Source organism: Chelonus insularis, unplaced genomic scaffold, assembly GCF_013357705.1.
Source record: "Chelonus insularis isolate UGA/USDA-ARS -01 unplaced genomic scaffold, ASM1335770v1 contig_4_pilon, whole genome shotgun sequence".
Taxonomy (NCBI): domain Eukaryota; kingdom Metazoa; phylum Arthropoda; class Insecta; order Hymenoptera; family Braconidae; genus Chelonus; species Chelonus insularis.
Window position 1 is genome coordinate 90,629 of NW_023276613.1, and position 27,214 is coordinate 117,842.

A 27,214-nucleotide genomic window follows, 5' to 3' on the forward strand; every position below is an offset into this window, starting at 1 on the left:
TCCGACGTGATGCGAAGATAAAGAAAAATACAGAGCCACCTATGAGACGATTCATGAAATTTTTATGACAGATGGAAAAAAAATTAATGCATTTTGGAGTAGAAATTTTTAATTTAAAAACGTTCTATCTCTTGGTATTAATGCTTGATTAATAATAATCAATTCCAATAATTTATTTCAATTTTTACATTTTTTTTATTTATCTTTTAGCATTAAAATCTGTATTTAACATATGTTAGAGAGAAAAAAGAAGAGCTGCTATTGATCTTGCTTTTCAACGCCAAAAATTATTTATTTATCCGATACATATGTTGATGCAGTTGAACTATCAGATTCTTTTTTACCAACAACATCTATGGCTCAGTAGTTCTTACAAATTCATTGAAAGTCTCTTGAGTTTTCTCTATTTGGGAAACGTCAGCCAATGAGTTTTTAAAGGTTATGTCACTGCTTGTGATGATAAAAGTAGTGCGGGTAATGATGTTGCTGGAAAATGGTGGGTTCTTTTAGACAGTAATTCGATCCTTTGACCAAATGTGGGTGTGGAGAAGTTTATTTTTCCTTGGTTTTCTTTCAGTTCACTCGAAGTGATTCAAACTTTTAAGTGATTTAATTATCAAAATTTTGGAGTAAAAAAAAGATCGTTTTCCAATTTGGAGTATTGTACACGTGTTAACTAGTTGTAAAAAGTTTTATTGACTATCAAAATGGTAAGCAAATCACTTGATAGATTAATAATACATGAAGTAAAATGATAAATAGAGTATAACAATTTATGTAAATTAATGAAGAAAATGTTTGTGCTTAAAAAAAGACTTTTAATTACAGCAAAATCCAAATGATGATACTGAGTGGAATGATATTTTGCGCTCAAAGGGAATTATTCCTGAAAAACCAAAGGAGAAGGAAGTCACAGAGGATGATATTATTGATATTTTAGAAAGTACTATAAACCAAAAGACTGGTCGAGGTAATTTTTTATAACATGAGAATTAATTTCAGAATTATTAATGAATTTATATTCTGTATCATTACTACTGTGATTAATCAATTTACATGCGTGAAAGTTTCTATTAAGTTAATGAATCTTAACTATTATTGTTAGTAGAAGATTTTAAGTTAATTAATTGATCTATTATAGATGCTAAAACATTAGAAGATAAAACCTTGGATGAGTTAGACGAACTTGAAGATGAAGAAGATGAAAAAGTACTTGAAGAATACAGGAGAAAAAGAATGGCAGAAATAAAAGCATTAGCTGAGAAATCCAAATTTGGGGATCTTAGGGAGATATCAGCCCAAGATTACGTGTCAGAAGTTAATAATGCGGGTGAAGACGTTTGGGTCGTTCTTCATTTATATAAATCTGGGTAACTTTGCATGCATTATTTATTCTAACAGAGATACGGTGGTTCCAAGTATTAATTAATTATATTACTGCTTTTTTTTTTATAACAGAATTCCCCTGTGTACGTTGATAAATCAATACTTAGCATCTTTAGCTCGAAAATTTCCAACTACTAAATTCTTAAAGAGTATTTCTACTACGTGTATCCCCAACTGGCCTGACAGAAATTTACCAACTCTCTTTATTTATCACAATGGGAATATGACGAAACAAATAATTGGAGCTATTGAACTTAGAGGCATGAAACTCACAGAAGCAGGTAAATTGAATTATTAATTTGATCTCTACCTATTCTCTACACTAATCTTAATTAAATTGTACATTTTTTTTCTATTAATCAATTTCAGAATTAGAATGGATGTTGGGTCAGGCAGAAGCCGTACCATCTAAAATTAAAGAAGATCCAAGACCAAAGGTGCGAGACGTCCTTTTTACTAATTTACAAAAAGAAAAAGAAGATGACCTTTCAGATTCCAATGATTGGTGATATTGAGAATTCAAAAAAATATTTATCAAATCTACAGAGTATTTATCATGTATTTAGATTATTTACTTAAAAATTTCCAATATTTGTCAATTAAAATGTTCGAATTTTTAACATTTTTTTGATTTTTTATCATCTAAATTAAAAAAAGATTAAATCAATACCGTGAATACATCTTTTTACTTACACTTTTAATTGTTTTTAAAGAATCATAGTATTAAACCTCGGGTATTATTTAAAATGATCCCGCTGACCAAGCTCATACTCTGCGAATTATCAATGTGTTTCTACAACATATGTGTGTTCGTGCTTAACATGCTTTTATCCTGATTTCATAAGTTAAGAGCTTTTTTTCAATTTTTATCGATGAAGATAACTTACCTAGCCCGATAGCGATAAGAACGGAAAGATAAGACACAGATGCCTTAATACACTAGAAAGTATGATAAAATGAATAATTTATACAATTTAAATAATGATACAACTTCAGTCATTTATGTTTTATTTACCTGTTTATAAAACGACAGCGTTAAAATAAAAAAGTTCCCAGCTGTGAGCTGTGGTTGGTTTCGTGCTTGAATTAGTATCAACATCAAAGCTCGTGAGATCTTTGGTTTTTGATTAATCCAGTCGACTTCGAATGATGTTTTTTCAATCTGTTCATTTTTCTTCGATAATAACTCACCAAGCCAACAGTAAGTAAACAAAGAGAATATGGTCCAAAAATCATAGAATATTTGTAGAGTAAACTCAGTGAAGTTTCTTGTTTGAACTGACTGGAAAATAGAAATTTTTTTTATCAACATGTACTATCAATTCTAATAATATATTCAATGTATAATGAAAAGAAAAATACATATATATTATTACTTCGATAATTGTAAATCCTGCAATACAAAAATGGATAATTGAGAAACAAATTTTCAATAATGCAATTTTATGGAAACATTTGTTGATGATTTTAGTGAATTCAATTAATTCAACATGATAATCAACGATACATTTGAGACATGAGCAGGATTTTCGTGTACTTCTGATCAAATTCACTAGTGATAAATCATTATTATCTACTGAATGCTTAAGTACTCCTTTATATTCACGAATCGTATTGCAAAGTACGGCCCATTGTCCAGCGCAGTGGAGAGTCATAGATATAAGGCAAGTATCAATACTCACAAAAATGAGTACTGATATAATAATACAGATTATTGTCACGATATTCGTGGCCAGTATAATCGATAGGCTTGTTAATGAATATGGATACCAGCCAATTTTCAGCACTTTATTAGGAATTTTTTGACCAGAAATTAGTGTACTGATATATGGTTGTAGAATATACCCTAAAAAAAAACAATTCACATGAAAATATCAATAAATTGGTTTACTTTGATCATGTACATATATTCTTTTAGATCAAGTCATTAAAATAAATTTTATGAATTATCAGAAAACTTTTATTCAAAGGGATAAAATAAGAAGGCTATAATTAAATGTCTTGATTGAAAAAGTTTCTTTGATGGATATCATTAAAATAAGTTATTCCTAGAATATATAAAATAGCTAGTCGTATAACACAGAGAAAATATATCACTCTCACCCCCAGCACATGTAGATATAAGTAAAATAGTGAAGCGTACAATACGTCGAGATTTGATTACATATCGGTGCATAGTTTCTTTGTCTTCTATTGGAATATCATGAATACATTTCCAATTGTCATCCATACGTTGGATAATTGATGAAATAAAATGGATGTTATTACGCATCAGACACATTTCAATAACGACAAGTAAAATATAGGCTACCCAACCAATAGACTCCATAGATTTTCCAATAATCTCTTTTATGAAGAATAAACTCATTATGCTGGGAAATAAGCACACAGTCATGATTGAGATGAAGATTAAGAAGAACCTGAAGAAAGTTGTACCAGGCCATAAGCCAAATGAGCAGAGAAAAGTACGTGTTATATCAACTTCAGAATCAAAGTTATCGTACTTGGTTGACTTTTCTTGAAGCATAGTGTATATCTTAAACTGACGGCTAAGTAAAAACTAAAATGCTTTTACGATATTTAGAATTAATGGCTGTTCAAAGACTAAAGGAGATGGACGTTGAAGGATTATTAAGTACACAATAATTATTTTTTAATGTTGTCTTAAAAGTTGTTTTTTGAAGGAAATAGACGGGTAATTTACTGATTTATTTATCAGATCAATTATTTATGTGACATAGACAGGGATCATAAGTAGAATCCATTGATTAGGCTCTGAGGAGCAGCAAATATTTACATTTCCGTATGGCTACATGTACACAAGTTTATGTGTACACATTCCCTTTAGTGCTACCTTTCACCAACAAGTAAATTCAATTTTCAATATTTATAATAAAGGAATAATGCTTTCACAAACATTAATCATTACTAACATGAAAAAACTGTCTATAAAAATGTTTTAATTATTCTATCGACTTATTTACTTTGTAATTATATTTTTAATCTTGGTAACAATTTCTTCTATTGTTAAAGTACACTGATAGAAAAAAATACTTTTTTTTTCTAAAGCAAATCGATAAATAACTGGAGAGTCTGTCGATGGATAAGATGCCACACCTAAGAAAACGGTGTTAGATAGTACATCTATGAGGGAATACAGACTTATTGCATTTTCTAAAGATTGAGTTATCTATCACTAGTTTACTTTAATTACTAAAATCATAGAAAAATATTTTTCAACTTGGAAATAAATTTTTTTCTTATTTAATTTTCAACATTTAACTCAATTAGTAATGGGAATATCAAATTTACTTCTATCCTTCTTATCAGAAAATAGAGATTAGCCATAATGTAAATCTCCTGCTTTCAATTGCAAACCTGGTAGTGATTGTGTTGATAAAAAAAGATATATTAACAGATACGAAATTTGAAGTAGTAATAATGTAATATCGATCGTTATTCAAGTAAATTTTATATTTTACTTGTTGTAATTTGAATTTCTGTAGTGTGAACTGGAGATTATCCTCAATCTTGATACAAATTCCGGAATACGGATAATAAGATGATAATAAAAAAAAATAAAGACTAGAAGGAGTAGGAGTTGAAGTAGAGAATAAAATAATTTTTTTCCGTCTGAGCAAGTCCTAAGCGGCTTCGGCTCCCCTTCATTGTCATCCCTCCATTGGTTACCCCTCGCTTTCCCAACGCAGAGCTTATATGTACGTACACATAGCTCTCACGATCTTTGGAGAATCGAGAAGGGTAAAAATATAAGATGAGAAGGATGAGAATCACTAGTGGCGCGACGAACGGACAAAATCGAAATCAGAGCTTGCGCCGGAACGCTTTATCTCCAGTAGTGGCCCGGTCGCTGTCACGGGCGTAGCTGGATGCTGGATCATTCGCCAGGGTGGCTGCCACCTCGTTGCTCGAACGTAACTCGCAACAACGAACGCGGCCGAGGAGGATTTCGCGGCGGGTTGGACCTAGAAGTAGAAGTAGGTGTAGGTGTAGGTGGAAACTAAAGAAAATAACGGGATTCAGGAAGACAGATAGCATCTGCTAGTGAGAGAGCTGGAGAAAAACCGCAGTGAGAATCGTAGAGGCCGCAGTCGTTGTTGCTGTTTAATGTATACATATGTACGACAACGTGAATGTAAAGAAAAGAGTCATATAAAATAAATGGGTGTACTGTGATTATGATGGTTTTGTGTTTATGGTGAAGTTCCAAGTGATGTTAGAGATGCATTCGTGCCAGGAAAGTCATCATTTAATACTTCAAGTAAGTAGTATTTCATCTTTTTTGAAAATAACATCCAACGTGTGATGAGAAGTATAAAGACGCCGGCTGTGCGCGTGGCTAAAGCTTGTACCCACCTGCTCGTTGGCAAGCTTGCAAAAGTCGTGATTTTTTGGATAATTTTAGAGAGTAACATCGATGACTAATTTGGAGATAATATTAGGTGATGTATAGCAGTGTATTATTTTGATGTAGAGCAAGGTAGAATATTGAAGGAGATTATATTAAAGCTAATTAGACGGTAAGACAAATGATGCAAGAGAATATTAGGTAGCAATATTGAAATCTAATTGACTACATTAAGCATCACCAAAGGGTTTTGGGAGACAGGCGTTAGAGTATTCTGGGGAATTTATAGCTGGGTGAAACTAATATTTACCCAGGAGAATAGAAGAAAAAAAAGGAAAATGGGATCGAGGCTTCCTTGTGGTAAAGAAAAAGATAATTTTCTCCAAAACCGTGAGCCATTAAATTTTTAAAAGGATCATGATATTTAGAGGGTTGAATTTGTGTTGTATTTTTTTTATCTTTTGAGATATTAGGGGATGATAAATAAATGATCGTTATTAGAATATTATTCCGAGGGAAAATATAAGCTGGGGGAAGATTTACATTAGCTCCGTTATTGATATGAAAGCAAAAGGAGGAGTTTCGTGAGTTCTTGAGCCGACGTGAAAAGTAACAAACGGACGTGCCCTCGGTGCAATTTAATTGAGGAAAGTGGTAGATGTGATAGAGTATAGGCAGATGGCGTTTGCGGAGCTGAGAGAAAGTAGACTAGAGGTAAAGAGAGATGAAAATCTCTTGATGATGAATCCACGTGCTTCCGTTGAGTATATAATAATTTTTTCTATCTTACAACTTTGAGAAGTTCTAGCACAAATGTACATTAGTGTTGACTTCTTAGGAGAAATCAAAAATATTGTTCCGGGTGGATGAAATAAAATTTGTTGAAATAAATCATTGCTATAAAGAGCTTCATAAAGAACGTGAAATAGTTAAATCCTACAGCTTTCATTTGATCCCTAAGGATTTTTCGTTTTTTCATTGATAGTTGCTAGCTTCCTATCAATATGATTTTTTTTAACCAACAAATTTCACGTTGATAAAAAATAAAAAAGCTCACGTAGAGGTAGATATGCGATGAGGACAGCATTTTGTTGGCTGGTCTTCTCGTTTAGCTCTCGCCAGTGACACAACAGGAGTTGAGCGTCATTCGACGTCCAGTGATATACACACAACACGGCTGGTTGCGTGAAAATGCCGTTCGCTGAAGCACTCAGCGTATCCGTGGGAAATTGCCATGGAATTGCTTGATAGGTTAATATGAGCATTTGTTTAACAGACACTGGGAGAATTTTACTGTACTGACTGCAATGGCAAAAAAAAGACAGAGTCATTCTGTTGGAATTATACTGCTGGATATTTTTATCCACATAACTTTATGCTGTTTGTAATTGTGTTTGTCATGATCTTCATTCGAATTTTTGCCTCAGTTTTTTTCCAATTGTAGCACTAGTATGTATACTTTACATTCTGAAGTGTAATTTACCGGACAGTTTAAAATGAATGAATGAAAAAAAAAGTATCAACTCTTTTCAAAAGTCTGAAGAGTAATACAACATAAATATCAAAATTGGCATCTTCATCCAACAACGTAAAACGGAATTTTAGACCAAACATAAGTCAGTGAGGTAAATAAGAAGAAGAATAAGTTGCCAAATATTTATATTTCGGACACTGAAAAGAATCAATGTAGATTCTAGTCGAATTCACATGGAATCGTTCGCTGGAACGAGCAAACAAGACAAATGATGGTAAAAAAAGAAAGAGAAAAAAAAACTTAACGGGAAATGTACAAATCCACTTCTCTGAATCTTTAAAACGAGTTTTTTTGTATTATGACTTAGGTCATCCTTTCAGTGCTTACCATTTAAATCCAAAGCTCAAAGCAATTGTCACGTTTTAGTGCTTTTTTACTTCGCACTTTAGTCCAAGTGTTATTAACTGTATCTAAATACGTACAATGGCTGTTTATTCTCGAGAATTTAAATACTCACGTTGAAGATACATTTACCTTGGGGATGTTTCAACCATCTGACCACAGTCTGACTTATTTTTCGTGAGATAGCATTAATCGTAATGAAACTAGGTCGTATTCAAGCTTCCATCACTCAATCTGTTAGATCTTCCTTTCAGTTTTTTTTTCTGTTGAATCTCTCTTTTTTACAATAATTTATCTTTCAATGGCTTTCCAGGTGAATCCATCAGCCAAGCTGAAAAAGAGATTGGTAATTAATGGTATTATTTCATTAGGAATGTTAGATAAGTAGAAATAAGCAACGTACAGTCAGACACATAATGAAAATGCTATTTAAAGTTCCTTTTTGTACTTAAACTTGTTCTTTGATAGTTTAGTGTAATTGTTCAGGTCTTGTCCTGATCGAAAATTCTCTGCTAATGGATAAGAATCAACTCTTTTGGAAGTGAATGCCCGATAAAATGAATTTGGTGTAACTGCGGCAAGATTGGGATGGTTAAAGAGGAGCAAAACAAAAACGGTCAGGGTAAACGGTTAAAGTTTACATTAGATAATGAAACTCCGCTTTTCTGGTTAATCTTTTCGGTCTCGGTCGAGGACACACGGGTACATTGAACATTTGATGAAGGGGTAATGCCAGTTTATGTAAGCACTTAAGGGGGCTCATTTTGCATATTTGCTGCAATATCATCTGCAGATGTATCAGCAGAATCGCGAATAAATTCTTTATTTCAGATATATTCGCAACACAACGTGAGTGTTGGAACGTGAATGTACTATTGAGAGTCGAGTGAGGAATAAAAAAAAATCGAGTAAACATCCACGTTCACCAGAAGACGGATATTTTCTTGTTGAGGGTTATCGAGATCAATCGAGCATGATACCGATAGAAAGAATTTTTCTTGATTGGTCCTTGTCAAAAATCGTTATCAGTAAGCGATATATGAGGATTATATATTGCATGATTTGTCGATCGAGAGTCTAGACTGATGTCTAGAGTGACGTGTAAGAGCATTTCGAGTTCATCAGAAAGATCTTGGAGCTTTTGAGAATATAAAAAAGTCTGTAAGAGAATCAGTCTGTATTTTAGCTTTATCTATTTGCCTATATCTCTGCCCTGCCTTTTCTTTCTATCTTTATACAAGCATTCTTTTCTATCACAATCGCAAACCAATACCACCAGGTTAGTGTAGAGTTGTCGACGTGCTTGCAATTTTGATTCGGTATATAAACTAGGGACTTTGTGAATTGGTAAACTCTCCAGTCTAGTTTCTCCAGAAATTGTAAAAAAAGAAAAAGTCAAAGACGAGCTAAGAATAAATTTGCAAGTGTGACATTTCAAAAATTCATGAGTAAATTAATGTATTTTTTGTGCTTCTAAAATTTTTTTTCACCAATTTTTATTTTACTTTCATTGTACTAACGACGAGCGAATAAATCTTTAGATTACTTAGTACGCAATCTCAGGAAAATTAATGTTTTTTTGGCAACACCACTTCGTTGTACATAGCTCCAAAGAAATATATTTCTTGCATATAGTTTGCGCCACTTAAAATCGTAATTAATTTTTAAGTATTCGTTTTTCCTTATTTTCACGAATTTTTTATTGAATAAAAATTTTATTTCAGTCGTGTCTGATATATATTTATGTAAAAAAAAAAGAAAAGAAAACGAAATAATCTGAATTGATGTATATCTGACAACATAAGGATTGGTTCTGTCTTTGAATGACAAGGAAAATGATAAAAGGAAAGAGAGGAAATTGAAGAACGATTTCTTTAATCAAAATGTTTGAAAATAAATGTAATGGGAAATTTAATAAGAATGAAATTTCGATAATTGAGTAAGCATTTTTCATTTGACATGCTACCGAAAATTTATACCAGTTGTTGAGCTTGTTCTAGAGAGTTGAATATGCTTCACTGGCACGCTCTGATCAATGAAGAGACAATATTGAGTCTATAAATAGATACAGAACTTGATGACAATAGACTCTACTTATACGTATATGAATCGCTATTCTAAACTAATATCCGATCTCTAATGTTAATACCAATGACTGTATTGATCATATTAACTGAGAAAATACAACTACTCTTCTGAAAACACGAGTCTTGTCAAGTGTCGATTTAGTTATTTTTCATCTAAAAATGCTATTTTTATTCAAAATGAAATGGAATTAATCAAAATTTGAAAAATAAAACGTGGTAATTAAGGTAAATATCCCAATTAACGACGGAGTGAAGATCAACTGCACTACTTGACTTGATTAAATTGGAAAAATAATTATTACAATCATTCATCGATGTGCTTTCATGCTTTACTACATTGGTTGGATAAATATTTTTCACGAGGGAAATTAATTATTATAGAGTAATTGCTAAAAGTTACATGTATATGTCATTTATGAGGTTTCATATTAATTATTAATCACTGATAAAGATATCGGCAGTATTTTTTATTTTCATTTTTAATTAATTTTTATGAGAAAACTGGGACAATACGACCTCTTAGGAGCTTTAATTAATTTTTAAACCGATCAATTAAGATAATTAGGAATAATTTAAAATATGAATGAAAAAAAAACGAAATGATATCATTTATTTATTATTTGTTTTGTGTTTGTAAGATTAAATAAAATCCCTGTTTCATAATTTATCTGGGTAATCTTAGAGATAAACAATCTAATAAATAAATCATCAGTGGTATAAAAAAATTTCGCAAGTTTTTAGGGAGAAGGGGAGATTATTTAACCCCGGAGGTCATTTTTCCCTTATAACGTAGTTTGGTAACTTTGTTTATTTATAAAATATTTAATATTTGACATTAATTTATTCTTCACATCAATAAAAACGCCTTGAATATAAAATTAGAGTTAAAATTATTTATTTATGGATGTTTTACAATTTAAAAATATTTATGATGAGCTTAGCATTGAAAAATAGAGAAAACTCTCGAGCCAATTAAGCTATTTTAACATACCAATGTGATATACACTTTTTTTCTACAAAATTAAAAATAAATCACTCATTAAAATCTTTGCTTCAAATAGTAAATTTTCATTCAAAGTTTAATTGTCATGAATAAAAAAAACCAAATTTTTTACTATTTATTTCTTATAATTGCACTAGAAAAAATCATCGTCTTATCAACATATTTTTTGTCCTTCAATCAAATGTAAAATACTTCTATCAACCACTTTGTCTCTCTACTAAAAGTCTCGTTAAACTCAACCAAAAAATGCTGTTTGAGGTAAAATACAAGAAAAATTCTTCCGAGCACTTAATCGAAGACAATTACGACATATCTTGAAGATATATATCGGTCGCAAGGGTAGCGTCGATTTAACAAATCGACTATCGATTGAATCTACCGTTGATTGATACGAGCCGTTTGTCAGCGGTTTTTCTTCGATATTCTTTGTCGCCAGTTTCCTCAGTGGGAAAATGAAGACCCGCAAGAGCACCGGATTACAATGACGAAAAAGTAGACAAGAAGAATTGGCGAAGAATTTATATGGTATGCCAATTTGCCGTTGGAATTCTCATGGAATTCGCCGGGTAGTTTGTGAGATCGTTAAAATTACCATTGGTGCAGATATGTACGTAACTGAATAGTTTTTAAGTCTACTCATTTGCCATTCATTCGATTATATTGTACAATGTTCAGCGAGAGAAGAACGTATTAGAGTTAGAGTAGTATATTCCTAGTGAAGAGGAGCTAAAGAGGTGGTAACATGAGCAACACAAATGATAATCCTTTCTGGGCCTCTATGAGTCCACTTGAACATTAGTAGAGAGCTATACTATCTCGTTCTGGATCCTACGTAACTTGTATGAACGTATAAGTGTATAAATAGACATGGGCACCTGTGAGTTAGTCACTAGGGACTGGAACTTAGATAATCGGACTACGTATAATGCTCACTACAGAGAGTGAAGAAGGACATGAGTACGAGGTGAAGATGGAAATCACTTTTAGTTACACACTCGCATGATGTTCGTTTGACTGCCCATGGAATTCGTGTTACATCACGATACCAAAACATCTCTATACTCATGTAGCATATCTTGCAAATAAAGAGGACGCGGCGAATGTTTGACTCGTACTATTCTCTAGTGAGAATACTCACGATAGGAACAAGAGCTAAAGTGGAAAACATTCCAGCCGGTATGAAGTCTGTAGACTTTATTATAAAAAGCATTCCTTTTGTCTTTCAAGTTTTACTCTCCTTGGCTCAATGACATTTTTCACCTCAACTATATATGTATTATGTGTGTGTATACGTGTTGATGTGCTCATGAAATAATTTTTGGAGCATGATGATCGTTTATGCAAATGTACAAATATCATACACGCAAACATACCGATGAATCTCACAGAAATGATGAAACAAAAAATAAATAAATATTAATTTTAATACCTAAATGAATAGAAATGAAAAAAACGAAGAATGATAATAACAACAATGAGGAAAAATAACAAATGCAATAAAAATAAAAGAAATGATAGGCACGAGGTAACGATCAACGCGTAAATGTGTTTTACGCAAGCGCGTTTTATTATTGAATGACGTCACAAACACACTTGAGATACAGATGAAGCAAGTGTGTGGTACGCGTCAATACACATATGAGTTGATGTGGGAAACATACGAGAAAATTTCCAAACAAATGTGATCGTAAGAAGGGGAATAGAAAAAATGAATAAGAGAGAAAGAAACAGGAAGAAGGAAAAAAATAAGCTATCGTCGAGGGAGAAAAAGAGAGCAGGGTTGATGTGCTTTTCGAGGGTAACTTGGGTATTCTGTGCACACATAAATCATAGAGTCACTGTGTCTTTACCATCAACAAGCGAGTGAACCGAAGTAGAAAGGGACTGAAGTTGAAAATCGGACACTATCGATCGTGTCGCGACGTGTCCTTAGGGAGTCAAGACATGGGAAAAGTCAGGAGGGGGGATGAATGTCAGTGAAGCGCAATGGATCTTTCCATGGAGGATTTAAATGATAAGTCAAGAAAATAAGCCAAGCCAAATAGTGCAGTATATTTATATATGTAGGAAGACAGAAGAGAAAGAGAGTTATTGAAAAAGGGTACAAAAGTATATCTAAGAGGAATAATGGGAATAAAAGAGAATGAAGATCGCGAATTAGCCGTCGACGGGGTTGGATTGTCGGAGCGTTTAACTTGGAGTTCAATTTTCCAGCGTGATACGATGCGGTGACCTGTGTAAGGTCGACTTAACCAAGAGAAATCGTTGCCGACTTCTTGCACCGGTTGGCTCTTGCACCACCACCAACACGTTGCTTGGCTCTCGAATTGTGCTAATTATAATTGTACCTTGGTCTCTCTATTCTTTGAGTGTACACGTACTTAAGTACAGAAAAATAACTTTTATGGCTTTGATCTTATTACATAGCTATAAGAGAGGTAGAAGGAAATCGCTGTACCTGATCATACATAAAAAGCGCTTGCTATAGTAATATTGCACACTGCATGTCGAACTAACCGAGCCAGAACAGAATCATGTCATTTAAAATAAAATACGATCTTTGAGAGCATAGGGTAAATGGACCTTTCGTGGTTATATTTAAATAAATTCACCTATTTTAGTGGTAATCGATAATTTTTATGAACACAATTATTGTTATGGAGGTGATTTCAATGTTGTTATATTAATTATAGATTTTATTTATTTTTCGAATTATAATTATCAATAATAAATTTTCTGAAAATTTATTGATGAGCAAACGTAAAATGTTTGTAATTTAATTTTAATAAAACAACGGATCAAATGATGATTGTGTTGAAGAAATATTGAATAATTTCAATTATTAATAACAACAAAATTTTTATGTTAATGTCTTGATTTATAATCTGCTATATTGAAACATTATCAATAGCTAAACATTAAAAGTACTACTAATGGAATGAAATATTAATAAAAATAAATGAAATGCAATAAAAATAATTTTTATACCCTTCTTAAAATGGTTGAATCAGATCAAGTTGAATGAAGATTTTTGAAAATTATGTAATAGGTATTGTTCTTCTAAAAGTTATATCATTAAGATTTGTTCATTATTTATTTAGTATGAATCATTGTTTCGTTTTGAGAAACATTAAAACGTTTATGTTTAATTGAAATACCTCAGTCCATGGTTTTACATCCATTCTCTATTTATGATAATCCACATAGCACTCGAGTTCTCTTTTGAAATATTCCCACCGTGAATATGTGCATCCACGTTTAGGAATTAATCAGTAAACAACTTTACAGTTACTAAATAATCAAATATGTTTGAGTTTATTGGAAGAAATAGATATAAACTTTGCTGATTTATTTCTCAAAATAGTTTATAGAGTCTGTGAGCTGAATAAAAATGGTTTTTTCGTGATACGGTAGATACAATAATTTATTATTTTCATTTATTTATTTTTGTTTCTATTTTATTACCTGATTATATTTCGACTTGTATCACGAAGACTTTTTGAGAGGCCTAACATTTATCCTATTTGGAAAATCACATCGTATAAAATTCATCCTTACAATTCTTAATTTTATCCAGAAAAATTTCTGGTAATTTTTACTGTAACTGTTATTTATTTTTACGACAGCAACATAGTTGGTGAAATAACTTTTTCCTGGAAAAAACGATTTTTATTATTTATATTTATTAAAAAGTACTGGCAGAGAGACGTGTATTCTATGAATTCTGTAGTAATTTTACTGTCGTACAATATTGTTTAATTTATGATTTTTTTTTGAAAGAAGTGCTATTTAAAATTAAAAAAAAATTCATTTTTAACAATTGTCTGTTATTTCATGTATTAATTTAATTTAATAATAAATTATCTTGCTTCTTTTTCTTTTTATTCATTGAATTTTATTACTTATTTTTTATTAAAACAATTATCTATGCATAGTTTAATTTATTATTTTATAAAATATTGTTATTTATTTTAAACTTTTGCCTCGTAACCTCAGCAATAAATACAATGCAAAGAATGTAACGTAGCTAAAACTTGAAAAATAAAGTTAGTTGCAAATTTTTTCTAATACATTTTAAAGCAAGCTTTGGTGCTGGATTCTTTTCTCTCCAAATATCAGTATCTTCTTGAGCTTCTAAAAAATACACCGAATGCGTTTTTTTTAACTTTACCACAAGATATTGTTATTTCATATATTTTTAAAGAACAAGTACCAAAGATAACTTTTAATTTCAACATACTCTCAATGTTATTTTAATGAATTATTTGTCCATTTAAATATCAGTTGTCCAAAGGGAAAACTAAATTCTTTCCAGGCAAACTGTTTTTTAACCCTATCATCATGGACTACATCGCAAATACTATTAATAGAGAAATCTAATTGCAGTAACTAACATAATTATGATACATTGCTTCAACAGATAGTTCTGCCAAACTTTTCGGGCAAAACTAGTTTAGAAAAGTTTACAAATACAGTTATAATTGTTATTAGTTTAAACTCTTTTAAATAAAAACAGTAAATTTATCATTTAGCTTTGAGATTTGATTGTTTTTTCTTGACTTTAATGATATTTATTTTTTAATAATAAATTAAACTTTGCTGTTTCACTTAATCATATTCGTTTGTTTTAAACAGTAAAATATTGAAGGAAGTCTAGAAAATTATAACTAATTTTTTAATGCCATTATTAAATAACTCCCATTTAACTTGGTCTAACTTCATTAATTCACTTTTTTTAATGCTCCAATTAATCCTTTAACTGCAAAATTGATTACGTTTCAAACATATAATAATCGAAAAATCATCTTTCGCTTTTTTTTTTATTTATAGATAATGATTATTTATAATTCACTATAAAATTGTTCAATACTTTTATAGATTTTGAGCGATAAAATATGTTGAGGGACATGGAGGTCACGTTTGATGCATTTTTATTCCATTTTTAATCAATTTTATGAAGATAAATTCTATTAAACAAAACGAGTGCGAAAGTTTTACAAAGGATTTTACGAAAAATTTCTTTCTTCGTTTAATCTCTAACTCTAATGAATTTTTTAATTATTAAATCTTAATTAAAGTATAATGAAATTCATTGAAAAAAAATCAGTAATTATTTCTCGAATTCAGTTGTTACTCTCATTTTTAAATATTCAAATTTTTCTATATTTATAAATATAGAATTCGAGAATAATTATTATGAATAATCTAATAAACAAAAACGAATTTATTGATGCTTTATTTATATTTTAACGATATTGTCAGTTGAAATTGTTCATCTGTATCAGAAAAATAATATAATAATAGCTGATTTGAAATTTTTATATTCAAATAGAGAATATCTGCAAGCAAAATTTATAATTATTATTTCAATTTATCTGAGATTTCCTTTCTGACAGGACATATCTTTCAAATGTTCAGCAAATTCAAAAAAATTAGAGTTGATTTTTAAATTCAGATATTTTATATTTCATAGTATTTAATAACTTTCTGAATATCAATAACAGATATTGATTTCCAAAAACCTGGTCACCGACAAAAGCCTCCCCCCATACATGTTTAACACCTATTACTTAATTTTACTTACGATTGTTTCACTTTTCTTGTTCCTCCCTCTTTTATTTTATGACAAAGTGTAATGAGAAATGATATAAATGTTCACGAGGTTTATCGAAATGCATAAATAAATGTAAAAATGAAAATGGATCTGTTATTTATTTATTAAGAAAAAAAAATTGAAATAGGCAGCAGCACCTAACAACAAAACAGGTCAAGGAGAGGAAAAATACGAGTAAAGAATCAGGGGAAGATGGCAAAATAGGCAACCCTCGCCTCGAGCTAGTAAGCCAGCGGAAATGAGAAAAATATTAACATTAGATGACTGGGAGGATGAAAGAGAAGGAGGGTAGAGTGCAGCCGAGACCCCAGGACGAATCTACGAGAGAAAAATAAGGTGTTTGCTGTGTCCGACAAAGAGCAAGGAAGTAGTAGCAAAACGATAGATAACACTCAGGCAATTGCGTTCTTACTACGGGCATCTCAATTTAAGATCCCATCTATACACTCCGTGAAATTCTAAAAAAAAAAAAAATTTACTGAAATTACTCACGGAATGCGAAAAAGATGTTCTTTTGCTCGCAATGAATCTCCTAGAGAGAAAATATCTACCTCACGAGTAGCTGTGATACAACGGAAATGATAGACATACGAAAAAAAAAAAAATATACAATTTTTCAAGTGAAAGATGAATTCTTCAACTGTACTGGCGAGGGATTTTCAAACTCTAAGATAAGTGTAAATACACGTAGTAAAGCTTGCTTGGAAATTTTTTATTTAGTTGGTATTCGTTTTATTATCACACGGCATAGTCCTGACGTTCGTAAATCACGGTTTTACGTCATTTAAGTGTAGATCTAGGGATTCTATTTTCCAATATTGTTGACAAAATGATTGACTGTATATAAAAATTGATCTCACGTAACAATAAAGAGCCAGTTATAGCTACAAATGTACGTAATTATTTTTATTATATAAATACAATTCCCTTAATGTCTTAACGATAATGAAACTATAAATTAATAGAAACTAAAGAGAAAAATAGACACATATATTTCTTCGGCCCTCACTAATTGACCTACATAGGAGTAATTTCTTTTGTGTCTTTCCATCCTTTTCTTCTTCACCACTTTATTACGGTTCGCCGCGTTTAAGATTATATCATTATCGGATTAACCGTCTTAACTCGCTCTCAATATACCTCTTTTTCAACTCTTAATACAAAAGCTTAAGTGATATAAACTTGGAAAATATTTTCATATTTTTTTTCTTGTTTCCTCTCGATGAAGCTCTTTGATGTAAATTTACAAACTATAGACATTCCTTTTGAACCATCAGAGAAGAAGAGAGAAGAAACAGAAGAGGCTATATCAAGTGTAAGCTTTTGAGTATATAAGAGATAGCTATCGAATATAAGAGACACATCGAGAACCATCGTTAAGTGGTGCAAGCACTTGTTCACGCGTCCATTCTTTTTCTCTTACTTTCTTTAATCGATATTTATTGCACCCAACTTCATCAAATTCCAACAGTTTATCCATAATTTGCTTCCTTTTTTTTTCTTTTGCCAATCTCAAAAAACGTGTGTTTCTCTACGTGTCGACTGCAGAAGCTACTTATGAACATATCCAAGTGTACGTTAGCATTCATGTGGAATATATTTTACTCATTTTTTATGGTTTAACTGTCGTTATGACGACCTCAATATTTTTTTTATTTTTTCAAAAGAATAAAGCATTTATGGAATGCTATTTTTATTCCGCTTTTGTGACAAAAAATTGTAATTACGGTAGATCAATAAAATAAAGTTCAAAATGGTTAGAAAAAATAGACGTGAAAGGAAGCAAAAAGAGAAGGGAATAAAGATGGAAGATGTAATTGAAATACAATTTTCTCATACTCACTTGCTCTTAAAATTTTTTTAGTTCAACGAGAACTTGCATCCAAGTCGTTGAACAGGAAAAAAAAATCCTAACAAGATCCACTCTTTTGGACTGAGCATGCGTTATATGACATGTATTTACATTCTACTAGCACTCTTGTTGCTTTCACGTATTTATATTACTAATGGTATGTCGACAAAAGTAGCCACTATTTATGTATACATTTTCATTAAACTTTCATTTTTACTACCGAAAGTTAATACAATCGTATAATAAAAGTTTGAAACTGTCAAACAATTAAAATTAACTATTTACCATTACTTGGACAAATGTACTTAGATATAACAGAGAGAAATATTTAAAGACAATACTGAAGTTAAAGCCAAATGCATCATGAATAATAACTTGCAAGCTGTAACTAGAGTTAGTGACAACAACTAAACCTTGTTCAAACTCTCCAAGATCTCAGACTGTCCTTATAATTCTATCCATCGTTCATCTACAACTTGTACCATGTATACCTTCCTGGATAATGAAATGCGAGCCCTGATATATCTATCTGTAAACTTTTGACGAGCAACTAGGAAAACCCTCGTAATGTGCACCGGTGACTGCAAATCCCGTCACGAACATGACGTGCTAGCAGTAAAACTCGGCCTGATTGTCTCTCGATCTCTTAAGAGACATGTCAAGATATCCCTCAAGTCCATTAAATCCATTAAATTTTTGTTTAAAAACTTTTTTAGAATTTTAGATTTTTTTACCTAATTAGAAAATTTAAAAAAAAACTTGCGAATCACTGTTATCAAAGGAAACTTTTGTCGAGTATGTGCTTCATTCATTTGTTTTTTTTGAATTATTTTGTATCTGTGGAACGTAACTTTTTACCAGTTTTTGTGTATTTATGCACAGAAAATTCCTGGAAATTTTTATGTAGATTTTTTTTGAATGTCTACTGTTATATAGAATGAATGAAAAATATCTGAGTAACATTTCTATTAGAATAACTTGAAAATTATTATAAATGGATGATAAAAGGAAATTAGATAAATTTTTTGCATCATTTTAATAAGATTTGAACGAATATTTGTTATATTTAACTGAAGAAAAATATTCTTAAAAGAAAATCTCATCAATTTAAGAAACAGAGGAAAAAATAAAGAATTTTATAATTATTTTCTATTCAGTTATATTTTGTTGCATTAGTTTGTAATATTATCTACATTTAAATAAAGTTGAAAGAAGAGTAGAGTTGAAGGGACAGTTTAGTTCAAAGCAGAAAAAAAATGATTGACTTCCAAGGATTTTTTTTATCGTAAAAATAGTTGAGAGAATTCAATTCACTTCGGTATTTTTTAAAAGAAAAAATGAATGGACTTTTTTTCATTCCACTAGAGAATTTTTTTTCATCTCTGCCTTCTATCAATAAATTAATGAATTTTTCAAAGCTAAATTAATTGACAAAAATACCAATTATGTCGATGGTTATTATTGTATCATGTAATCCAGCCATCTAAAATTAACAATAAAACTGTCCAATAAAAGTAAAAATTCTTTTAAAAAAAGTAAGTAAAATGGTTTCAATCAAATTATTCTTTTTTTTTTTCAATTTATTTTAATTCAATCAACGCGTCAAAAAATTTTCAAATCAATCAATATAAAAAGTCAAATAAAAATAAATTTTTTTTTTTCAATTTTGAATTGAGTAAAAATTGCTAACAAATATTTTATCAAATAGTTGTAAGAATAGATACACAATCAACCTGAAGAATAATTTATCAATTTTAATCATTAAATTAATTCAAGGAATAATTTATTAATAAATGCTTTTATGTGAAACGAAATACAAAAAACCATCCGTTATTTTGAAAAATTAATAGAATATTTTATTTATTTAAATAAATTCCGTCCTCAATGCAAAAAACATTCCTTACAAAAGTATTTTGTGATCAAAGAAACGTAAAATCAGTAACAAAATCCTGTTACATTCCACATAACATTGCATTCATCATAATTCTAGTTACAAAATCAAAAAAAAAAAAATTACAAATGCTAATACTTATTATTATCCACGTAAACATGAAATAAATACAATAACAATAAAAGTTAGACTAAAATGGTAATTCCTGTTCTAAAAGTGCTCTTTCTTTTCTAAAGTAAAATCATTTATTATTATTCACAGAAAAACTTTTTGAAAATGCTAATGATAAAAATGAACTGTAGAGCATAATAGAGGGACTGTAATAGTTAGATATCAAGCTCTACTCTCGTGGCAGTGATATTGACTCAAACATAACCAACCGATACGTAAAGCTACGGTTGCGGTTACATGCCTATAATTTATTCCTTTTCATGTACGCACAGGTGCTGCACATTACACGGTATTTTCTCTATTCGTACCATTTTCATAAAATGATGAATAAAATTATTAAAGGGAGAAAAGTGGAGTAAAATATGCTCATTTCACATGATTATTTATCTCACATGTGATGGAATGTTGTAATTAGTTTAATTGCTACTTTGTATCGTAGATTTGTTTTTCTATGAGTTATTTTTTTTCTCATGCAACACCGATAAATTTTAAATGCATATAATTTTTTGAAAATGATATAAATCTCGGAAATTATCTTTACGTTTTGACGTTCATAGCCGGTATTTTATATTCTCATAGTCACCGTCATTTTTCATTAAAATGGTATCCAGAGAGAGAATGAATCGTTGTGAGTATGTATGTATATCTATACATAGAATGAAATGAGGGAAAGAAAATCGATAAAGAGAGAAAATTTGATACGTCGTCATTGAGAAAGAAAATGTGGTAGGAATAGTATAAATTCCAGGTTGGAATCGTTAGCAGAGCCAAGTGATAAAGCTGTTGCCAAGTTCTAAGATCTAAGAGTAAGCAGCTTTTTTTTTTCTTTCTTACCCCTTTTGTTTCTTTTGTTTTCTTTGTATATTTGATTTACTTACATTTTTTTTTTGGAGAAAACCCAAAGTCGTTTGATGCGACGAGATCTGACATCTGCACTCATCTTGTATAGGTAACAACGTCTCTGTATAGATGTGTGGAGACTTGTCGAGAGTATGAGAAAGAAGAGAATTGACAGAGAGACTAGACCTTATACACAAGAGTCGACAAAAGCAAGCAGAGATGGTCGCATCACTTCTGAACATTCTATTGTTGAATTCTATCTCTTGGGGTTCTTTTTTTCGAGACCATCACCGGGCTAGAAAGCTACGCGGCGTCAAGAACACTTCAATTTAAAGATATATTCAACATTGATATTTTCAATTTTTTTTATTTATTACACTACATTAAAGGTGCTATCTTTAAATAATATTTTCTCAAAATCCTTTCAAGGGCTTTTTCCTTCAAGATTTTTCTTTATTCTTTTTGTTGTTTATTTTTTCTTTTTACAATCAAAACACTTGAATGTGTCGTTTGTAAATGGGAAATAAACACTGTTAAAGTGGGATAAATTTGGGTTTATGAAGTTGTTAAGACTGTCACTGCCGAAATAATATTTCTGATTTACATTGCAAGCGTCTCTAACCGTTCTGAATGCAGAATTGTGACAGGAAACTGAACTTGGAGATTCAATACTCGCAGGACATAAATAAATTATTATTTTATTTTGAAAATAAAATTCTATTCCACTAACAAGTATATTAAGAAATTTTCTTTATTCAATTTTAAAATGTCATTGAAAATAAAATTCTCTTAATGAGAAACATTATTCTTAAATTGTGGATAAATTTGTAAAGAAAACTTTCAATGTAGTGCTTAATTCATGACTAATTTGATTAAAAGTAACGTTGAAATAATTCAAAGATTGAAATGATCAAATGAAACATTTTAGAAGCTAAATTTTTTTGAATTAATGCAAAATATCAAAAGATAAACTCATGAAGTCAACTGTTTTATTCAATTACATCCTCTATAATGTTTCGATTGTAGAGTATATTCATTTTCTGTTGCCAAATGCGTTAAAAGGTTTGCCACAAAACCTACTGAATAGATGAACAGTTCGAAAAGTTAAAATAAGCTTATGAACTCATAAATAAAAAAGTTGACTTTAAATGAATTTCTCGAAGTTTATTTCTCATAAAAGGTCTAATTTAATATCATTAACGAAAATTAATTTCTCTTTTAAAATCTTCCTTATACTTTCACTAATTTGATAGTTTACTTTAAAATAAACTCGACTATATTACGAGTCAATATTAATATGTTTTTCTTTAATATGAAAATTTAAAGAAAATATTTTGCTGAGGTGAGTGAATAAATATGTTCAGTATAATATTAACGAAACCGCCGAGAGTATGTAATATGAGAAAGTAACTGAGAGAAATGCTGCGGAGTAAAAGGGTAAGATTTTGAAAGAGGTAAGTTGTTGGTAGAACGTCGTGGTATTTACGTGGAGGCGTGAATGTGTCACAGAACTTGTAGTGCTAAAAAGAATCACAAGAGCGATATACTAACGTTAGTGGTGTCTCGCCTTCTACTGGTGGAGGTCGAGAGGGGTAAAAAAAGACGCACGGAAGAAAAGACACTGTGTGAACGAGAGCCATGACAGAGGGTAGTTGTTTTTAAAAATAGCAAGAGGGCTCTTGTGGAGGAAAAAAAAATAAAACGTACGATGGTGAAGAGAAAGACAAGGTCGAGGTGAGTGACGTGTGTGCACCGTTACGAACGCTTTATCTTCCTACCTGGATTTGTATTTACTATGTTGTTAAATCTCCAGCAACATTCAGCTAAGGGAAATCATTTAGAGAGAATCTAGAAAATGAAATAAAATAAACTTTAAAAAAGGTACTGCTCCTTCAACTATTTTTCTTCAATAAAAAAACGTTCTGATAATTTGACAAAAAGATTTATAGTTTAAATCATGAATCAGTTGGGAAAATAGTCAATATTTATCTCAATTTCTGTAATTTTCTTGAGATATCCTTAAAGTTATTTTGTTTGTATAATATTTTTAAATATTTCTTTTTTATTTTTGTCTCACACTCGATTGGACTGACATAAATTTGGCGCCAACCGAAACACAGGACGTCCCTTTCAGAGTTGTTGCAAATGGAATTCCCAGTGGTTGGTCGATAATTCGATACCTCAACACTCGAAGAGAGTATGTAATATGCTGAAAAAGAGCATCAAAGCATCAAATAAACCATGCTGGGAATGTATTTCATATGTTACACAAGTCTTATGTGCTTTGTAATCTTACTACTACATGTGAAATATTTAAAATCCGAGATAATATTATAAGGAAATGAATTTATGTTAAATGGGAAAATGAAATAAAAATGAAAGAAAGTAAAAATACATTCAAGATGAATGAAGATAAAGTTGAAAAACTGGCGTTTTGCTATTCTATAAGAAAAACCACTCAAGAGTGATGTAAAGAAAAAAAATAAAAAAGATAGTACCGGAAAAATAAACGAGGTAGAAAAAAGGAAAAAATTGTGAGGGGTTAGTGTAGGTATATGTATGACTACATCGGCTGACACCAATGAAAGTAGAGAGATACCGTCTTGGTCCGGCAGCAACGTAGCAAAGGAAAGCTAAAGTCATCGGTTTAAAATGGTGGCAAAAAATTGAAGTTTCGGAAGGCGAATGAGAATGAGAAGGAAAATAATGCGATGAAGATGTTAGGGAGAGGTTAAGAAGTAAATCTAGTGAAATAAATGGCTGGAAAAATATTTTTGCCATTATATATCTCGGGAAATGAATTAACTGTGATAGAACTGTCTGTTAAATTATTCTTCTAATAGATTACGACTATTTTTATGTCATTCAATTTTTTTCGATTGGAAAAAAGGACTTACGAGGGATCAAATTATGAATTATATTTCCTTAAAAAAGAAGTTGTTTTATAAAACTTCATTTATGCATTTTATCTGTTGAAAAATAATTTATAAAATATCTTTTAGTCTTTACATAAATAAATTTCCTTATTTTTGTAATAAACTTATCAGAAAGTAATTATTGATGCATGAAGAAATAATAGTATATTATATTTGAAGTACATGTGAATTATTTATAACCATAAAAGGTGAAACAGAGAAAGAAAAAGGAATATTATAAACATATGTTTATATGAATAATGTTACAAACAAAAAAAGAGTTATATATTAGAAAATTAAAGGCTGGTTTTATAAAAATTCTATAAATTCGGTACAGAAGATATTCTTACAATAAATAATAATAATTTATATTTGTTCTACTATATCTATTTGATGTTTATAAAACTTGAAACATGATAAATATTTACCAATAGTTGGTAGTTATTAATTAACAGAAATACTTATTTCACTTTATAAGATGGATAATTTATCAATGTTTCAACGTTTCTTTAATAAATAATGTTTTATAAATAATTAAAACGCTGAATATGAAATTCATAAGTTAATAACCTCAAGTCTTTCATCAACTTAAGTATACACGAATTTACTTATTAAGAGATTTTGTGTCTTATCAGAGACTTAATGAGTGATTTATATTCTAAAAAAATTATATTAACAATCTAAGCATGATGATTTAAATGAAAAATGTACTCGATAAATCTAAAACGTAAATAGAGAAAAATACTGACTAAAAATGGTTTATATCATAAAATAAACGAAACTAATTTTTCAAAGGTAAAAAATTTTCTCTCGAGTACTTTTAAAAATAGATAAAAAAAAATCTAGTGCTTTCTATCATTCCCTTATTATAAAATTTAACCACGACTTGGCTACAAAATAATGACATGAGATATCGACTAAATAAATGAAACGAGAGAATAAAAGTACGAAGCTCAAAGATTTTCAGAGTCATAAAATGAACTAGCATGAAATTTTCAAGACAACAATATCGGTAAACTTTCAACTTCCCTGAAAACACAATACGGTTAGTACGACTAGAAAACCACTTCTATATGTATTTCAGCTAAAAAAGAGAATTGGAAAGCTGACGACAACAAATGGTGAATTTTGATCTTAAATCGACTACAAGTGCCTTTATAACTGATGTTGAGGTCGAGTGCAGTAATACACAGATATCTCTTGAGTAAATTCCTAAAGAATCTCTTTGGTAAAATTTTCACGTAACAAAAATCAAGCAAAAAGCATTCGCAATATCATTAATAACCATAGCGTAGTACCAAACGAGCCATCCAACAAGAATGTACCAATGATAATGGTATTATGAATTTGAATTCTTCTAGTTGTTCAACGAGTGTATACTTTCTGACGATATAAACAGAAAGAATTGCTAGCGAAAAACAATTCCAGTCTATATACAATTCAATGCACATACGACCAATGTAAAGTCACGGAGGACAAAGTTCAAGAAGAATTACAGTATAAAAGATAGTTTATATACAATGTATGTACATAGAAAAATATAACAGAAAAAGCAATAGTCTCCGGAAGCTACACAAGAAAGGTATTCTTCCTTCCGACATGAATTTTTTTATAATGCTTTTTTATTTTATTGACTTTTCTCGCACAGAACTTCTTCTTGTGTGCATCGTCAAAATGAGATGATTATTGGAGACGACAAACGAGTGAATGTTACGAATAACAAAACGGCTAAGTCACCTTTGGGGAAATGAACATCTAAGGCATCCGATTGAGTTTCTTTTATAAAAGACCTAAAATGTCAAGAGAAACGCCATCGTGAGCTCCTGTGGGAGTCATACTTGCTTTAACAAAAAGTTGAGTTTAACTATTTTTTGTCTTTTTTTATAGTATGAAATACCTACATTGGTAGACATCGTCTTCATTTCCTTCATGACTCAGCAAGACCTCAGCTATGAAATAATGATTTGGAATCTTCCGGATGTTAGAAATCTTTGGTTTTATCTGATCATCATTACAAGACCTGCAATTTCCCACCTCTGATTTACTACTGAGCTTTTCCTGATGTTAACTCCAGCAATGAAACTTTTCTCACCCTATGCTATTTCGTTAATGGTTTTTCAAATGCCTGAAACTGGCACAATCATTTCTCCAACAAGACTCCATCGATATGGGGAAATAGAAAGTCGAGCCTTTTCAACACGAACCTGAGCTTTTTTAATCGAGAACCTACCCCGTTACTCATCCACCAACTCGGCCACGTGGAAATTCAAGATAAGTCAGCCAACGTAAGTCCAAAGTCCTGAGAACATATATCTTTCACAACACTTGGATATATATACCTACCGACTTTTTCCATCAAACATTGATGCTTTCTTTCACACGGAGCAACCATTTTTCATTCACTGAAAGCTCTTAGAAACAACATTAATATTTTCGAGAATGATCTTGTTGGTGATACGAAATTCGATAAAAGACAAACTTTTCCACTACCAAATGCTCATAGATCTCGTTGGCGTCAACTACTCTATTCTCAAAAGACAGAACCGCAGAATTATCTAAATGACTTCTCAGCCAAATCACTGAATTTCTCATGGAGTTGTTAAATTAGCTTGGGCGTTGGTGTTTGAATAAACGTGATACTCAGTCTGTACTTGAGATTTGTAAGTTTCATTGGAACCAACTTCAACATCGATTTTAATCCACATGTAAAGTTGCTGTCAAGCATAAGAAATCCGTGGAATATTGTGAATACTCGAGTATCTATTTATAAGGAAAATACGAGAATACAGAAGTGATGTTGAGATATGGTAATTTGCAAGCTAAGGGAAATTATGCATTTGTTTAAATGTTAGACTGTGGTCATAGTCACTCGTACATATTCCGACCTGCAAGTTTAAATTGAGCTGCTGATCCTTCGACGACTTGGTCTCTCTGGTATTCACTATATGCTTTGAACTATTTTCTCAAGTAGAGATACTATATATCTATGACTCGCTACTGCTTATGTACAATGAATTCTGCATGACTGGATCAAAATTTTAGGTGGAAAATATGTAAACTGGTGTAGCTCTTTGTAGAATTTCCCATTGATACCAAAAGTAGTTTGACAAGTTGTCTCCAGAAAATAGCTGTTCAAGTTTTGACCATATAAGTTTACGATGAGTTCATAAATGAGCACATTACTTTGGATAGAAGATAGAGTTTCATTAG

General features: G+C 30.7%; 3 protein-coding genes across 6 annotated transcripts in view; 2 read left to right on the plus strand and 1 right to left on the minus strand.

Annotated features, from left to right (window-relative positions):
- The first annotated feature begins 88 nt into the window (after nucleotides 1-88).
- viaf (viral IAP-associated factor) lies at nucleotides 89-2,053 on the plus strand. 2 transcript variants are annotated; one of them, XM_035088421.1, is made up of 7 exons: nucleotides 89-134; nucleotides 211-496; nucleotides 578-710; nucleotides 829-970; nucleotides 1,142-1,370; nucleotides 1,459-1,667; nucleotides 1,756-2,053. In XM_035088421.1, the coding sequence occupies exons 3-7, from the start codon at nucleotides 708-710 to the stop codon at nucleotides 1,893-1,895; spliced, it is 723 nt and encodes a 240-aa protein (XP_034944312.1). In that variant the 5' UTR covers nucleotides 89-134; nucleotides 211-496; nucleotides 578-707; the 3' UTR covers nucleotides 1,896-2,053. The 2 variants fall into 2 exon arrangements, with proteins under 2 accessions (XP_034944312.1, XP_034944311.1); XM_035088420.1 differs by having other exon boundaries at nucleotides 211-710.
- A 149-nt stretch (nucleotides 2,054-2,202) lies between these two features.
- Nucleotides 2,203-3,913, minus strand: LOC118070004 (uncharacterized). The gene is made up of 6 exons (XM_035088404.1): nucleotides 3,807-3,913; nucleotides 3,490-3,758; nucleotides 2,924-3,232; nucleotides 2,763-2,779; nucleotides 2,402-2,668; nucleotides 2,203-2,325 (listed from the first exon to the last, which is right to left on the minus strand). The coding sequence occupies exons 1-6, from the start codon at nucleotides 3,911-3,913 to the stop codon at nucleotides 2,203-2,205; spliced, it is 1,092 nt and encodes a 363-aa protein (XP_034944295.1).
- A 1,354-nt stretch (nucleotides 3,914-5,267) lies between these two features.
- Nucleotides 5,268-27,214, plus strand: part of Task6 (TWIK-related acid-sensitive K[+] channel 6) — a 57,902-nt gene continuing 35,955 nt past the window's right edge. For all 3 annotated transcript variants that reach the window (XM_035088417.1, XM_035088416.1, XM_035088418.1), the window contains exon 1: nucleotides 5,268-5,668. The gene's annotated coding sequence lies outside the window, so the exon portion shown is untranslated. The remainder of the gene's footprint in view (nucleotides 5,669-27,214) is intronic.

Excerpts from the sequence above, each read along its gene's own strand:
- viaf (XM_035088420.1), top strand. Across the intron at positions 971-1,141 it reads AAACCAAAAGACTGGTCGAG|ATGCTAAAACATTAGAAGAT; the intron begins GTAATTTTTTAT and ends GATCTATTATAG. Across the intron at positions 1,668-1,755 it reads CATGAAACTCACAGAAGCAG|AATTAGAATGGATGTTGGGT; the intron begins GTAAATTGAATT and ends AATCAATTTCAG.
- LOC118070004 (XM_035088404.1), bottom strand. The coding sequence starts at position 3,913 with ATGCTTCAAGAAAAGTCAACCAAGTACGATAACTTTGATTCTGAAGTT. Across the intron at positions 3,233-3,489 it reads TATATCTACATGTGCTGGGG|GGTATATTCTACAACCATAT; the intron begins GTGAGAGTGATA and ends GTTTTTTTTTAG. Across the intron at positions 2,326-2,401 it reads CGCTGTCGTTTTATAAACAG|TGTATTAAGGCATCTGTGTC; the intron begins GTAAATAAAACA and ends CATACTTTCTAG.